Source organism: Chrysemys picta, chromosome 2 (assembly GCF_011386835.1).
Source record: "Chrysemys picta bellii isolate R12L10 chromosome 2, ASM1138683v2, whole genome shotgun sequence".
Classification (NCBI taxonomy): Eukaryota; Metazoa; Chordata; order Testudines; family Emydidae; genus Chrysemys; species Chrysemys picta.
In genome coordinates this window covers 133,258,847-133,276,139 of record NC_088792.1, presented here as the reverse complement: position 1 = coordinate 133,276,139, position 17,293 = coordinate 133,258,847, and the positions used below count along the sequence as shown (strand labels likewise).

General features: G+C 46.0%; 1 protein-coding gene across 1 annotated transcript in view; it reads left to right on the top strand.

Moving 5' to 3' along the window:
* Positions 1 to 1,801: 1,801 nt before the first annotated feature.
* DAP (death associated protein) overlaps positions 1,802 to 17,293 on the top strand; it is a 104,295-nt gene continuing 88,803 nt past the window's right edge. The window contains exon 1 of the mRNA XM_005281011.3: positions 1,802 to 2,022. Coding sequence (XP_005281068.1) covers positions 1,968 to 2,022 — 55 coding nt within the window. The 5' untranslated portion in view covers positions 1,802 to 1,967. The remainder of the gene's footprint in view (positions 2,023 to 17,293) is intronic.

The window sequence follows — 17,293 nt, the reverse complement described above, 5'->3', positions numbered from 1 at the left end:
TACAGTAATGGAAAAATTACTTCTGTCACTGTACTGCCTATACCAGGGGTGGGCAAACTATGGCCCAGGGGCCACATCCGGCCCTTCAGACATTTTAATCTGGCCCTTGAGCTCCTGCTGGGGAGCGGGCTCCAGGGCTTTCCTCGCTCCACGTGTACTGTGGCTTCCCACGGCTCCCTTAGAAGCAGCAGCATGTCCCCTCTCTGGCTCCTATGCATAAGAGCACCCAGGGGGCTCTGCACACTGTACCCATCTCAAGTGCCACCCCTGCAGCTTCCATTGGCCAGCAACCATGGACAAAGGGAGCTGCAGGGATGGTGCCTGCAGATGGGGCTGTGTGCAGAGCTGCCCGGCCATGCCTCTGTGTAGGAGCCAGAGGGGGACATGCTGCTGCTTCCAGGAGCTGCTTGAGGTAAGTGCTACCCGGAGCCTGCACTCTTGATGCCCTCCAGTGCCCCAACCCTCTGCCCCAGCCCTGATTGCCCTCCTGCCCCCAAACCCCTTGCTTCCATCCTCCTGCACCCCAGAGCCCACATCCCCAGCCAGAGCCCTCACCCCTAGCCCAAAGCCCCCTCCTGCACTCTGAACTCATTTCTGGCCCCACCCCAGAGCCTGCACCCACTCCCACATCCCAACCCCCAATTTCGTGAGCATTCATGGCCTGCCACACAATTTCCATACCCAGATATGACCCTTGAGCCAAAAAGTTTGCCCACCCCTGGTCTATAATACAGCAGCACAGCTGGAATGCTGCAGGAGTGCTTGTTGTGTAGACATACCCTTAGGCTATGTCTATACTTAACTGAAGCAAGTCAGTGTAGCCATTCACTACAGCTGCAGGAGGGGATCTCTCCCATCCCTGTAGTTAATCCATCTCCCTAAGAGGCAGGAGCTAGGCTGACACAAAAATTCTTTTAGCTAGGGTAACACTGACAGACCCCAGTTTGCGGCAGGCAAGATTGGTTAGTGTATGAGCCTCTACTGCATGAGCTAAATGCCACATGGCCCTTAGCTAGGGCTGTAGCAGACTCAATCTCTAAGTGGTCTCTGTGCTACTAGAGGGGACAGAACACCACACACCCAGGAGGTGTGTGGGTTACACTAGCATGTGAGGGTTAGGTTAGCTTAACTACATTGCTTCACATGCCCGAGTGCTGCAGCTGGATCAGCTTTACTGTTTAGTGTAGCCTTGGCCTAGTCAGTCTACGGTAGGGGCCTAGCAGAGAAATCACATTAGACTGTGAGGTGCTCGGGCACCATACTCAGAGCATACATTCAGCTGGAGCAGGGCTGAGAGGAGCGTCAGTAAATATTTTCAAACCTGCAGGAGCCCTGGCACTGTGCCCTGTGGGACTGAAGCTTGGACCCCTGAATGATGTGCGGGGTGGGAAGTATGAGGGGCTCTGGCAAATAAACGCTAAGCATTTAAAACCTGATTATAGTCGGGGGGGAAGGACAGTGCATCCAATTACAAAAATGTAGATCTGAATTGATCCCTCTACACAGTGTAGAACCCATCCTTGGATGAAAACCGTACCTCCGGCTATGAAAACTCCAGAGGGAAAACACCCTGTCCCCTACTACCCGCCTATTAGTTAATCGCATGTAACCAAGCGGGGGGCAGCAGTTCAGGCCCAGGAGCAGATGTATTGGGTGTAGTTCTGCTTTGGATTTTTTTTATCAGCTGCTTTTCAGTCTAATCCCGCCTCTTTACCCTGTTCCCTGGCCCCCGCTCTGCTCCCGCCCGGCCCCGGCGCTGGAGCCTGGGGGAGGGTGTCGCAGGCGGGCGCGAGCCTGTGCCGCAGCGGGTCCCGCCCCTCGCCTCGCGCTGCTGGGGCCGGGCGTCCTGACATCAGCGCCCGGCCACGTTGGCAGCGCGGGCGGAGCCTGGGGGCGGCGCCTGTGGCAGCCAGTCCCCGGTAGCCAGTCACCGGCCTTGCGCAGCCAGTCGCGGGGCGCCGAGCACGATGTCTTCGCCTGACCAGGAGCGAGCCGAGACTCGGGCCGGACACCCCCCTGCCGGTACTGCCCCCCCCCCCCCCGGCTGCGGGGAGCGAAGGGAGCCTCGCCCGGCTCGCGGCGCTTGGCGGGGTCGGGGGGTTGTGCGGGGTCGAGGCCGGCACGCGCCAGCTGCGGGGCCAAGCGCCTGCTGTCCTCGCCCAGGCCAAATCCTCGCGCTGCCCCAGGCCCGGGCATGACATGATTTGGGCCCAGCCCCGCCAGCAGCCGGGGCCCCGGGCCGAGCGGAGCGGAGCGCGCAGCAGCTCGCTGCCTTGCGACCAAACCCAGCGCCTGGCTGCTGCGTTGTTGTTGTTGTTATTGCTGCTGCTGAGGTGGGACTTTGTCACCCCAGTGGCCACGTAGGCACCGCTTGCAGCTCTGTAAATCTGCAGGCGGGATTTGTTCAAGGGCTAAGCAACCGGGGGCTCCTTTTGGCCTTTCGATGGTAACAAACGTGCGAACTTGTCAGCATGTTAGTTACTGTCCGCACAGCGATTTGAAAAAGTAGAGCACTGCTCTCCCCCCCCCCCGATTCCTAGTGGATATGTGGCCAGGTGTAGGTAGATCTAGGTATCTTATTCTTATCAGACTTAAACACTTGTTGTTCAAAACAAAGGCCTAATCGACTCCGCTTGCTCAATGCCATTACCAAGCAGCCGTGGCCCCCCTTCAAATCTTCAGTTCTAGCTTGTGCTCTCATTGCACTTTTTTGTTGTCCTGAGCAGTCTGCGCTAGAAACAAGGCTCACTTTCTTCTTTTCCCAGATAAGTTTTGTACAGGCAAGTAATGCCTGACTGGGTGCATGCTATTTGACTTCCCAGGTTAGTTGATGAGCATGGATGAGCTTTATCTCTGTGTTTTTTTTCCTGTTGAGGGAGATATTTTTACCCTTAGGCAGAAAAACCCATGGAAAGGGGATGGAGGAGGGCCCAAGAAACAACCTTCTAGTGTTGTCTTAATCATGTGCTCCCTTCATGGGGAAGGGACAAAATGAGAAGCTGGAAACATGGGGCCTAATTCTTCACTACCTTGTTCTGCCATTTGCACCAGTGTGACTTGAGTGTAAAACACTGCACTGTTGTGATTTAGTAGTGCTTTTACACATTTTTACACAGGTGTACATGACAGTACAGGTTTTAAGGCAGCAGAGAATCAGACCCAGTGTTTCTAGCCCTAATAAATTGTGGAGACTGGGGGGGGGGGGGGGGGGAAAGGGCTGTGATGATACAAATAATAATAAAAAAAGGGCTGCTTTATTGCCAGGTCACGAGACTCTTCTGTTGGTGTTGGCACAACAATGCCTGTTTGAGGATAAACAGGGAGCAGAAATTAATACTTTTTAGGAGCAGCATTAACCCCTACACTTAGGTCTGTGGGGTTCCTACACAATCATGCAATGTGGCTACATCTGAGCATCATTGCATCCCCTCCAGAGCTGCAGATCCCCACTCTGCATAGTGGGCTTTTATTATCACCCACAATAAGCAATTCTTCCTGCTCTCCTCACCCAGCTATCTCTCAAAGGGGTGCTTTGGATCCTAGGTGAGCAGCAATCTTTAAAATGTCTTCTTCCAGAGAGAGCGAGAGAGAGAGGTTTGTTTTGTTTTTGTTTTGTTTTTTAAATGGCACTAAAGTTTCAGCTCAGTGTTTCTTGGCAACCTTTTATTCACCGGGTTCGTTTAATAATTCTGTCTTTAAGCCAGTTCGAATAAAATTATAATTTTAGAGTCTTGCAGTACCATTATTGTTAATGTTTAAGATTTTGTCTCAGGAATTTTTCATGAGTCATGGACTGGTTATGGGCAATAAACAGACATTCCCAGAAGCCCGTGACGTGTCCGTAGGGGCATTGGGGGAGTGGGAGGTCGGGCTGACAGCTGCTGAAGGGGGCTGAAGCTGAAGAAGTCACAAAGATCCGTTATAATCACGGAGTCCGTGACCTCAGTGACAAAATTGAATACTTAATTATTGTATAAAGACATTATGTCCCAAAGGTAAACGGCGATGAATTTAAGCAAATTTGGGTTCTATTTTGCTGCTTTATGATGTATATGGAGTCTGAAAAGTGAATGTTCATGTGTAGGTTTTTTTTGTAAAATAAAACAAAACATTAGAAATTCAAATTATGCATTGTATGGAAGATGCTGTCTAGAGAATTAGGAAAATGAAAACATCAAGGAGCCAAGAGAGTAAAAAGTTGAACAGTGGAAGAAATTTTTAGTCAGACTGTTTGACGTTTTGGTTTTGCTAACACTTGTGTCCAAGGTATTTTTTTATATATATATAAAAAAAAAAGTGGGGTGAAGGATGGTTTTTTTCCAAAATTTGTTTTCAAAATCTATTTTTAGGCATGTAAATAAGGGACCTGTTTTTTCAGAAGTGTTGATTGAGCACCCAGCAGCTCCAATTGGAAACAAGCAACATATATGGTATAATGACAAATTAAGAACAAGTTTCAGCTGATTGGCTGGCATTAAGTGTTTTTACTGTAATACTTGTGGAAGGTGTGAGTGACAGCACAGAGACTACATTTGTCTTTTAACCTCTCTCTGTCCCTAGAACAGCTACAACAGAGACATCGGGAGTGCAAGCTTCCCCTGATCTTACTGACATGGTGCTTAAACTTTTTGTGGTTTGTTTTTTGAGGCACCTACTCTAGAGGTGAAGAAGTTGTTTAATCATTGTGCTTATTCAGATTTTGGCATCTCTGTTGAGACTTACAGCAATTCCATTGTTGCATGGACATCTGTTTACTAGGCCTTGAAATTAGACCACTGGTTCATTCTGTCTGAGCCCCTGAACAGTTGTCTGCTTATAGACTTTGAGACACTTCTAACAGAGGATGGTTTTGAACCATTGACAGAGGTGAGAGGCTGCGGGCCGTATTTCCATCTCTTCTAACACTGGAGAAAATCCACAGTAATTCCATTGACGCTAGTGATCCAGTAGATTGTCAGTGGTGTACCCGATATCAGGACCTAATTCTCTAAATGCTGAGCTATCTAGTTTCATGATTTAAAAAAATATTGAAGTGGTAATTTACAAACGAACATTAAAATAGAGATTTGTGGTTTTAACAAGAGATTGTCAGAGACCAGACATGGGTGGTCATGTCTAGTGGTTAGAGCAGCAGTTGGTAGCCAGGAACAGGATCCCAGGGTCAGAGCCAAGTTACCTGGAATGGGACAAAGGTGGGGCCACGAGACATCTCAGCCATGGATAAATGCTTTGAGCAGCAACTGAACTACTGTAGCAGTACTTAAGAGCCGGTCTGCTGACTCTTCCCACCAATCAGGCAGCCTAGTACAGGCCAGCCGCACTGGTTAGATTTGTCCAGGAACTGGGTCTGCAGCAGGCCCTGATTCCTGACAGAAACTATATATAGATAAATGGGATAGCATTTTTAAATTACGTTGCTAGGAACTAGCCCTACCAAGTTGTCAATAGAGGAGTCTTATTTTATTACACTGTGCTTAAGAGAACTTATTGTTTTACTACACTTAATGACGTAAAGGGTTTATCCACTGGGGTTTACTCTAATAATTCAGAAAAAATATGTAAAGTAAAAATAATTAAGACTTGACTGTGAGCCAGATTCTGCCCATAGTTATACACAAGCACAATTCCATTAATTGGGAGTTGGGTGCTCATAACCAAAGGCAAGATTTCGACCTTGGAAAATAGTTATTAGGAGAGGCTTCACAAGTTCATCATATTCACATGTATCACTGTTGGACCTGGCCTCACCAGGTCCTCATAGTTGCTCAATTTCCCCGTTTGTGGGCCTTTCACATAGCAATAGGGCCAGACGAAGCATTTGAAAAGAGGGGGGTTAATAAAATGGTAAAACCATGAATTGGAGCTGGGGACATTGGGAACAGTGCCTGACATTACTCTGAACTCTTTCATTTAAAAAAAAAACTGTTTAGATTTCAAGTTGAGGTCTCTCTATATATCTGGGTATCTGTCGGTAAGTTTAGTGTATCTATATTATATTTGAAGCTGTGTTGGTTGGTGATTTCACACTCACTGTAAAGAATGTAATAGTTACTAATTTCTTTTAACATCAACAGGGTAAGTGAAGAATTGTGGTGTGTGTGTGTGGAGACAGTGTATTTTTGAAACTCTGCACTAAAACATTTTTTTAATTCCAACTACCTGCTAGAATACTGACAGGAAACAATAAAGATGTATCTAGTAACATTTTAAAGTTTCCAAACCTTTCATTTTTCTCTCAATATATTAACTTAATAAATGCTGACCCAAAAACATACAAAGTAAGAGTATATTTAATGAACTTTTAATAGGATGCATTTCTTTTCCTCATGTCAGTTCAATTTAACCTTGGGCTGGAATCATTACCATATAGTTTGTGTGAAATTAATTTTAAATACATATAATAAATATTCAAGGTTACTTGCAAGGAAAACTGTCAAATGCTAAGACTTTAGGGCCTACATTAGAGTTCCTGGGCACCCAGTGACTTCATTCAGACTTGTGGGTGCCCAGTGAATACAAGATTAGGCCCAGACTTTGCATATCAACAACCTAAATGTACTAAGCTGTGAATAGTAATGGAGTTGAGATTACTGGGGAACCTCTGGTAGATATCGAGAAGAAGAATCAAATATGTTAGCACGATATCTCTCAGACTTCAACAAATGGCCCACAGCTACAAAACAAGCCCATGCACTGAGTAATGGTTGAACAAAACTAGAATCTGTACTGGTTCTAGATCTCCAACAAGCATCCCTATTTTAGAGCTTTGCCTAAACAATCCAACAGTATATCTGGAACAATCTTGCTTGTCAAGGAACATACAACAGTCCTTGCCCTGTATTAAAAATACATGATCTTTCCTGCCTCTCGGGGAGAACGCAAGGTATTGCCGTTAAAATCAAATCAGGCTTTTACTCCAGAAACTGAACAAATGGAACCCTGCTTTTTTTTTTTTTTCCAAAGGGTTCATAAGAGGCACTTGGACTTTCCTTGCTTACATCATGCCTAGAACTAGGTGGCCTCCCTTGCTGATCCTCTCTTTGCAGCTTGAGGCAGATTTCAAAAAAAGTAGAAACACAAGGAAACTGAGTTTAGCGATTGGGTCAGAAAGTTATGTAAGATTTTGGGGCACAAAAAAATTGCTGCTTTTAAACTTAAAATCTTGGAAGTTCATAGACTACTATGGCACTTGGTTGGTTCTCTTTCTTCCACACTGCCAAAGAAAATTTACAACACTAGTCAGAACACAGATTAAAATGGTGGGGTGTTTTTGTTGTTGTGTGAATACTCCCAGTAATAAACCAGCAGAGAACAGTGACCAATACCCTGACTGTGTAATAAAAGAAGAAAGAGCCGGACCCAACCAAATTTAGTGCTAAAAGGAGTAACTTGTTCTTTTGTTTGCTATTTGGTTGTAAAGAATGGTGTCGAAATAGACAGTATAGTGAATGCTTGTAACCTGACAAAAGTACAGTAACCTACTACACCTCCTTTAGGCTTGTGAATTAAAGTAAATAAAAAAAAAAGTTCAATACAGCTATTTGTCTGAGTAAAGAATAGTCATGTGAGTAAGAATTGTGGGACTGACCTTATATCTTTGTACTATTTTCTTTCAGATGGGGATTAAAACAAAAAATCTTTTCGTTTGTTCCAGTTTTTGCTAGTAGATATGTTTACTTTTGTGCTAGTACACGGTTGTTATAGACAAGAAATAACATACAAAGCAATAAGCTTTGATATTTGTTTTAATCTCAAATAAAAAATATACTGTCATGCTTCCTGTTCTGTGGTTCCTCAAACAACTTATCTTCTGTAACCTAGTTTTTGTTTTTATTGCAACTTTTTTCTATCTCTATTGATTCCTACCTCCAAGCCCATTGTGGGAGGTATTAATGGGGCTAATTGTCTTTATAAGCTAAGTTAAGAGGAGATGTTAATGCTGGATGGCGTGTTGTAGGCCCTGACGTTATTTGCTAATGCAAGCGGTCATTTTAATAGTTTGCATCATAAAAAAGTAGCAGGAGTTTGTCATTTCTTTGCATTCACTAGTAAAATCCTCATTATCTGACATAAACAATGTTCACTATTGTAGGAGTTTATACGTTTTATGTTTTAAAGATAATCCAGTAATTCTTAATATAAATTTTGAGAAATAGTAAACTGATAAAAATGTTTTAAATGTGTTGCCAATCATGGTTGCTTTAGTTTTGCCTTGTACCTGTCTCTTAAATTGTTCTCCATTGTTAAATTAGGGTATATTTTAAAGGTTTTGATTTAATATTTTAAGGAAAAAATCTAGTTAAAAAACAAACAAATACATCCCATAATCAAACTGCTGTTGCCTTGTGTCAGTTTTTAAAAATTTATCCCAACATTTTTGCATTGCCCTCCCCGATACATGCTCTATAGGGACAACATGGGAATATATTTTTTTTCACAGTTCTAACTTGTGAAAAGCTCTGTTCATCCACAGGCCCTTTTGGTTTATTTCCAGAATTCAGAGATCAGCATTACTTGCTATGATACAAACTTCTCCTTAATCTCTCTGTCCCCAGAATAAGTAATATATGGAGATATACCTATCTCGTAGAGCTGGAAGGGACCTCAAAAGATCATTGAGTCCAGCTCCCTGCCTTCACTAGCAGGACCAAGTACTGATTTCTGCCCCAGATCCCTAAGCAGCCCCCTCAAGGATTGAACTCACAACCCTGGGTTTAGCAGGCCAATGCTCAAACCACTGAGCTATTTCCCCCCCCCCCCCAATATAGATATGGGCAGTGCATACAGTAACTCCTCACTTAACGTTGTAGTTATGTTCCTGAAAAATGAGATGTTAAGCGAATCCAATTTCCCCATAAGAATTAATGTAAATGAGGGGGTTAGGTTCCAGGGAATTTTTTTCACCAGACAAAAGACTATATATAATACAGTCTCTCTAAGTTTTAAACAAATAATTTAATACTGGTACTAGTGATGATGATTGTGAAGTTTGGTTGAGGTGGAGGAGTCAGAGGGTGGGATATTTCCCAGGGGAATGCCTTACTGCTAAATGATGAACTAGCAATTGGCTGAGCCTTCAAGGGTTAACTCTCTCATTCTACAAGGCAGCAGGAATGGAGGGAAGGGAGACCGCATCGCAGACACACTGTGTGTGTGTGTGTGTGTGTGTGTGTGTGTGTGTGTGTGTGAGAGAGAGAGAGATGCGCATTTCCCCTTTAAGTACACTGCCTTGTTAATTAGATCAGCTTGCAGATACCACAGCTGCTGCCAGAGCAAGCTCCCTCCATCCTGAGCCCTGTCATATGTCCCCCCTGCTCTATGGAAGATGGGGGGGGGGGGAAAGGGGGAAGGGGCAACCTGACTTTAGCCCCCCCGCCTCCTCTCACACTCTCGCGCCCCCGCCCCCCGCACAGCAAGCAGGAGTCATGGGGAGCAGCTCCAAGGCAGAGGGCAGGAGCAGTACATGGCAGTGGGGGGAGGGACAGCTGCAATTGCTAGCCTGCTGCGCAGCTGCTGCATGGGGAGCTGATGGGGGGGCTGCTGGTCCACCCTGGTTCCAAGCCCCCACCAGCTAGCTGCAATGGGCTGCTCTTCCTGCAAGCAGTGGACAAAGCAGGCGGCTGCCAAACAACATTAGAAGGGAGCATTGCACAACTTTAAACAAGCATGTTCCCTAATTGATCAGCAATGTAACAACGTTAACCAGGATGACTTTAAGTGAGGAGTTACTGTACTTGTCTTCAGAATGTTGACAATCTCTCAGGGTGATGTGATTGTTCAGTCATTGTGTTTATTCAGATTGTGGTATCTCTGAAACATCCAATGAGCTCTTTCATAGCAACAATATCAACTTGAAACACAAATGAAAAAGTTTTGAATCTTTGTGCTTGCATGGAGTTTTGTGTTCTGTCCCTTTTAATGGCTTTCTAATGGAACTATTGATTGTAATGTAATTTGGAACCTGTTTCCTTAAGGGACATGGTCACCACCTTTAAAATTCTTGTACCTTATTGCAACCAAATAGATTTTTTTACGTTACTAATATCACCACAGAATGTTAAAACTGAAAATTTAAAAAAAATCAATTTTACTACTTTGTTCTTTTAGGCCCCCAAAATTGGGACCACTTGAGTTGTCTTGATTACAGAAGCAGAGCTTAGTTTCTATCTTGCGGTTCTCAAGATGAACAATGAATTGAGTTTCACTTTCAAAGAGAATGGTTTGGGTTGGTCTACACTGGCAGAGTTACAGCATTGCTCAGAGAATGCTGAAGGGAAACAGTTGTGTGTTCACACTGTCAGCTGCCTGTGCAATAGCATGTTTGCACTTGTGGCGGTATTTGGAGCAGTGCACTCTGGGGAGCTATTCCACAAAGCATCTTTTCCTCTTCGAGTTGTGGGAAGGCAAAGGGGATCACAGGGCATCCTGGGTCCTGTCCCAATGCCTTGTGATTCTGTCCACATTTGGCGCCATCTTTAAACAGTTTGAGTACTCTCTGAGTATACTCTGCCGGAATGGATTTTTAATATGGAGATATACCTATCTCATAGAGCTGGAAGGGACCTTGAAAGGTCATTGAATCCTGTCCCCTGCCTTCACAGCAAGACCAAGTACTGTCCCTGACAGATTTTTGCCCCAGATCCCTAAATGGCCCCCTGAAGGATTGAGCTCTTAACCCTGAGTTTGGCAGGCCAATGCTCAAGCCACTGAGCTATCCCTTCTCCCTCCAGTATGCTGCTCGCTCTGACTAACACATCACGAGTGGCAGTGGAATTATTTCTTAAACTATAAAGGCAAGAGGAGTGTGACATTGATCTCGCCACCCGTAGTAGCTACGACACAAGATTGCTTGTGGCATTCACGGAGGTGCTGACCACAGAGGAATGCTGCTTTTGGGCTCAGGAAATAAGCACCGAGAGGTGGGATCGTCATGCACGACTGGGATGACGAGCAGTGGCTGCAGAACTTTTGGATGAGGAAAGCCACATTCATGGAACTGTGTGATGAGCTCGCCCCAGCCCTGCGGCGCAAGGACACGAGAATGAGAGCTGCCCTGCCATTGGAGAAGCACGTGGCAATTGCACTGTGGAAGCTGGTTACTCCAGACTGCTACCGATTGGTTGCTAACCAGTTTGGCATGGGAAAGTCTACCGTTGGACTCTTGTTGACAGAAGTGTGCAGGGCCATTAATTGCATCCTGCTCCGAAAGACATTGACTCTGGGCAACATGCGTGGATGACTTTGGAAATGGGTTTCCCTAACTACGGAGGGGCGATAGATGACACGCATATTCCAATTCTAGCACCAGGCCACCTAGCCACCGAGTACATTAATCGGAAGGGGTATTTCTCAATGGTTCTCCAGGTGCTTGTGGATCACTGTGGACGTTTCACAGATATTAATGCAGGCTGGTCCGGAAAGGTGCATGACGCACGCATTTTTCGGAACACTGGCCTGTTCAGGAGGCTGCAAGCAGGGACTTTCTTCCAGGACCAGAAGATCACTGTAGGTGAAGTCGAGATGCCCATTGTGATCCTGGGAGAACCCGCCTACCCCTTAATGCTGTGGCTTATGAAGCCATACACAAGGCACCTTGATGGCAGCAAGGAGCAGTTCAACACCAGGCTGAGCAAGTGCAGAATGACTGAGTATGCTTTTGGCTGTTTAAAAGCCCACTGGCGCTGCCTTTATGGGAAGCTGGACCTGGCCAATGACAATATTCCTATGCTTATAGCCGCGTGCTGTATGCTCCATAATATTTGTGAAGGGAAGGGTGAAAGCTTCGCTCAGGGCTGGACCACAGAGGCTCCGTGCCTGAAGGTTGAGTTTGAACAGCCAGAGACCAGGGCTATTAGAGGGGCACAGCGCGGGGCCATAAGGATCAGGGATGCCTTGAGGCAGCAATTTGAAGCTAAAAGCCACTAATATTTGCTGCTATGCTTGGGATTGCAGTGCTTGTAATGCTAGGAGGTGACTGGTGCACATGCTGCATAAGGGGGTTTAACATAATTGCCTGTTGCTTTGCAGTGCTTTTCTTGCTTTCACTTAATAGAATAAAGATTGTTTTCAAACCAACACACCTCAACCAGGGGAGAGAATCAAACAACAAAAATATATCAGCAGGGAGAGGAATGGGGGAAGGGAAGGTCTCCAGAGGGGGAGAGGTCCCGGGACAGCTACAGATTTGTGTATGTCCAGAGGTCATAACCAACCTTCTCCTTTGGAGTACGATGCAGCGGGTGCTGTATTTAGCAGGGCCAAACTGAAGAGGGATGGGTGTTGAGTGCAGTGGGTAGTGAGAGACCACAGTGCTGGACTGTGAGGAAGGAGGAGTGGAATGCTGCGGGTAGAGAGTGGAGCCAGGAGGTTGATGATAACGTGTTGGTTGTGTGTGAGGGGAGCATGGGAAAGAGTTTTGTGACAGTGGCTGCAGGGGAGGGTGGGCAGGCGTGGAGCTGCTCAGTTTGAAGAGCTAGTATCACCTGGAGCGTGTCCACTTGGTGTTCCATAACGTTTAAGAGCTGCTCTGTGGCTTCCTTCTGGTGTGCTGCCTTCTTTCGGTCCCTCTTCTCGCTGTTCTGCCACTCCTTCAATTCTTGTTTCTCAGTGGCGGAGTGCATCATAACCGCACGGAGAAAGTCCTTAGTTCTTCGTGGTCATTTTCTAATTCTGTGCAGCCGTTCTGCTGCCGATACTGGAGGTTGGCCTCCCAGGGTCATCTCTGTGAAGTTTAAATGCAACATTTTACAGAAGCAGTATTGTTTGCAACACAGAGAACACTGATTCAGTGCTTTAAAACACAGCCAGTACTCACACAGCTGTCACTAACTGGCTGACCCCAGGCAAGCACACATGAGCCACACGACTGCCAAAATTGTGAGGAGCCGCAGGGTAAATCAGTGTTCCCGGACCCTATTGTACACTGGGCATGTGGCTGTTGGGGAGAGCCAGCACTGTAGTGGGGTGCTGATAATCATTCTTCTGTCCACATTTTCCACAGGCTGTATTGATTATGGAAGATATCTCGCTGCTGAGGGTGAGAAGGGAATCAAGGAAGCGTCTTCTCCGAGACTGCGGCTTCTGCCCCTGGCCCTTATGTAGCTCGCATGGGTGCAGCAATGATTCCCCCCTTCCCCCCCCCCCCCCCCGTGATGGCAGAGTGGCGTGGGAAAGTTGTTTCTTGCCCCATTAACGGTAAAGCAGCTCTGCCAAAGAACCTGCGGCAGTGGCTTGCCCAGTATCTCCATGACAGTTTCCTGGAGATCTGAGGCAGATTCCCATGAAGCGAGGGAGTCAATCAACAGCCTGTTCCACCGCTCAGACTAGGCACGTGGTGGTACATGCATCATACAGACACACGCCTGCTTTCTGCAACTCTCCTCCCCCCAACAACTTGCTTCTGCGATTTCCCAAAATCATAGATTCATAGATACTAGGACTGGAAGGGACCTCGAGAGGTCATCGAGTCCAGTCCCCTGCCCGCATGGCAGTACCAAATACTGTCTAGACCATCCCTGATAGACATTTATCTAACCTACTCTTAAATATCTCCAGAGACGGAGATTCCACAACCTCCCTAGGCAATTTGTTCCAGTGTTTAACCACCCTGACAGTTAGGAACTTTTTCCTAATGTCCAACCTAGACCTCCCTTGCTGCAGTTTAAACCCATTGTTTCTGGTTCTATCCTTAGAGGCTAAGGTGAACAAGTTCTCTCCCTCCTCCTTATGACACCCTTTTAGATACCTGAAAACTGCTATCATGTCCCCTCTCAGTCTTCTCTTTTCCAAACTAAACAAACCCAATTCTTTCAGCCTTCCTTCATAGGTCATGTTCTCAAGACCTTTAATCATTCTTGTTGCTCTTCTTTGGACCCTTTACAATTTCTCCACATCTTTTTTAAAATGCGGCGCCCAGAACTGGACACAATACTCCAGCTGAGGCCTAACCAGAGCAGAGTAGAGCGGAAGAATGACTTCTCGTGTCTTGCTCACAACACACCTGTTAATACATCCCAGAATCATGTTTGCTTTTTTTGCAAGAGCATCACACTGTTGACTCATATTTAGCTTGTGGTCCACTATAACCCCTAGATCCCTTTCTGCCGTACTCCTTCCTAGACTGTCTTTTCCCATTCTGTATGTGTGAAATTGATTTTTCCTTCTTAAGTGGAGCACTTTGCATTTGTCTTTGTTAAACTTCATCCTGTTTAACTCAGACCATTTCTCCAATTTGTCCAGGTCATTTTGAATTATGACCCTGTCCTCCAAAGTAGTTGCAATCCCTCCCAGTTTGGTATCATCCGCAAACTTAATAAGCGTACTTTCTATGCCAATATCTAAGTCGTTGATGAAGATATTGAACAGAGCCGGTCCCAAAACAGACCCCTGCGGTACCCCACTCGTTACGCCTTTCCAGCAGGATTGGGAACCATTAATAACAACTCTCTGAGTACGGTTATCCAGCCAGTTATGCACCCACCTTATAGTAGCCCCATCTAAATTGTATTTGCCTAGTTTATCGATAAGAATATCATGCGAGACCGTATCAAATGCCTTACTAAAGTCTAGGTATACCACATCCACCGCTTCACCCTTATCCACAAGGCTCGTTATCCTATCAAAGAAAGCTATCAGATTGGTTTGACATGATTTGTTCTTCACAAATCCATGCTGGCTGTTCCCTATCACCTTATCACCTTCCAAGTGTTTGCAGATGATTTCCTTAATTACTTGCTCCATTATCTTCCCTGGCACAGAAGTTAAACTAACTGGTCTGTAGTTTCCTGGGTTGTTTTTATTTCCCTTTTTATAGATGGGCACTATATTTGCCCTTTTCCAGTCTTCTGGAATCTCTCCCGTCTCCCATGACTTTCCAAAGATAATAGCTAGAGGCTCAGATACCTCCTCTATTAGCTCCTTGAGTATTCTAGGATGCATTTCATCAGGCCCGGGTGACTTGCAGGCATCTAACTTTTCTAAGTGATTTTTAACTTGTTCTTTTTTTATTTTATCCGCTAAACCTACCCCCTTCCCATTAGCATTCACTATGTTAGGCATTCCTTCAGACTTCTCGGTGAAGACCGAAACAAAGAAGTCATTAAGCATCTCTGCCATTTCCAAGTTTCCTGTTACTGTTTCTCCCTCTTCACTAAGCAGTGGGACTACCCTGTCTTTGGTCTTCCTCTTGCTTCTAATGTATTGATAAAAAGTCTTCTTGTTTCCTTTTATTCCCGTAGCTAGTTTGAGCTCATTTTGTGCCTTTGCCTTTCTAATCTTGCCCCTGCATTCCTGTGTTGTTTGCCTATATTCATCCTTTGTAATCTGTCCTAGTTTCCATTTTTTATATGACTCCTTTTTATTTTTTAGATCGTGCAAGATCTCGTGGTTAAGCCAAGGTGGTCTTTTGCCACATATTCTATCTTTCCTAACCAGCGGAATAGCTTGCTTTTGGGCCCTTAATAGTGTCCCTTTGAAAAACTGCCAACTCTCCTCAGTTGTTTTTCCCCTCAGTCTTGATTCCCATGGGACCTTACCTATCAGCTCTCTGAGCTTCCCAAAATCTGCCTTCCTGAAATCCATTGTCTCTATTTTGCTGTTCTCCCTTCTACCCTTCCTTAGAATTGCAAACTCTATGATTTCATGATCACTTTCACCCAGGCTGCCTTCTACTTTCACATTCTCAACGAGTTCCTCCCTATTTGTTAAAATCAAGTCTAGAACAGCTTCCCCCCTAGTAGCTTTTTCAACCTTCTGAAATAAAAAGTTGTCTCCAATGCAGTCCAAGAATTTGTTGGATAGTCTGTGCCCCGCTGTGTTATTTTCCCAACATATATCCGGATAGTTGAGGTCCCCCATCACCACCAAATCTTGGGCTTTGGATGATTTTGTTAGTTGCTTGAAAAAAGCCTCATCCACCTCTTCCACCTGGTTAGGTGGCCTGTAGTAGACTCCTAGCATGACATCTCCCTTGTTTTTTGCCCCTTTTAGCCTAACCCAGAGACTCTCAACACTTCCATCTCCTATGTCCATCTCTACCTCAGTCCAAGTGTGTACATTTTTAATATATAAGGCAACACCTCCTCCCTTTTTCCCCTGTCTATCCTTCCTGAGCAAGCTGTACCCATCCACACCAACATTCCAATCATGCGTATTATCCCACCAAGTTTCAGTGATGCCAACAATGTCATAGTTGTATTTATTTATTAGCACTTCCAGTTCTTCCTGCTTATTCCCCATACTTCTCACATTTGTATATAGGCATCTAAGATACTGGTTTGATCTTTCCTCCCAGTTTTGTCCTGACTCTCCTTTCTCTCTGCCAATATAGCCCACACTCCCTCTCGTTTCCGACCCATCTCCCCGGTCTCTATGTTCCCCACTTACCTGTGGGCTTTGCTCACCTGTCCCCGTCGAACCTAGTTTAAAGCCCTCCTCACTAGGTTAGCCAGTCTGTGTCCGAATAGGGTCTTTCCTCTCCTCGAAAGGTGAACGCCATCTCTGCCTAGCAGTCCTTCCTCGAATAGCATCCCGTGGTCTAGGAAGCCAAAGCCCTCCTGGCGACACCATCTTCGCAGCCAGGCATTCACCTCCACGATGCATCTGTCTCTGCCCGGGCCCCTACCTTTGACAGGAAGAATTGAAGAGAATACCACCTGCGCTCCAAACTCCTTCACCCGTACTCCCAGAGCCCTGTAGTCACTCTTGATCCGCTCAGTGTCACACCGCGCAGTATCATTTGTGCCCACATGGATGAGTAGCATGGGGTAGTAGTCAGAGGGCTGGATAATCCTCGACAATGCCTCCGTAACGTCTCGGATACGGGCCCCCGGCAGGCAGCATACCTCCCGAGATGAAATGTCAGGGCGACAGATGGGTGCCTCCGTCCCCCTCAGCAGAGAGTCTCCGACCACCACTACCCTACGTTTCCTATTCGCAGTGGTGGCAGCAGACTTTCCAGCCTTAGGGGACGAGGCTTCTCCTCCTTTACTGTAGGGAGTGATTCCTTCTTTCCTGTATCAAGAAGAGCATAACGGTTACCTATAACCACGGCAGGAGGGTTCGGAGCAAGGGTGGAGCACTGCCTGCTGCCAGAAGTAACCAGCTGCCAGTGTCCACCCTGAGCCATCTCCTCCTCCACCAGTGGTGTATCAGCAGTCCTGTGTACTGGGACAGCTACCTCAGCTGTCTCCACATGGACACTGTCGAGGAATTGCTCGTGGATTCGGATGCTCCTCAACCTAGCCACCTCCTCCTGTAGCTCTCCCACCAGCAGGCACCTCTCACATTGGATGGT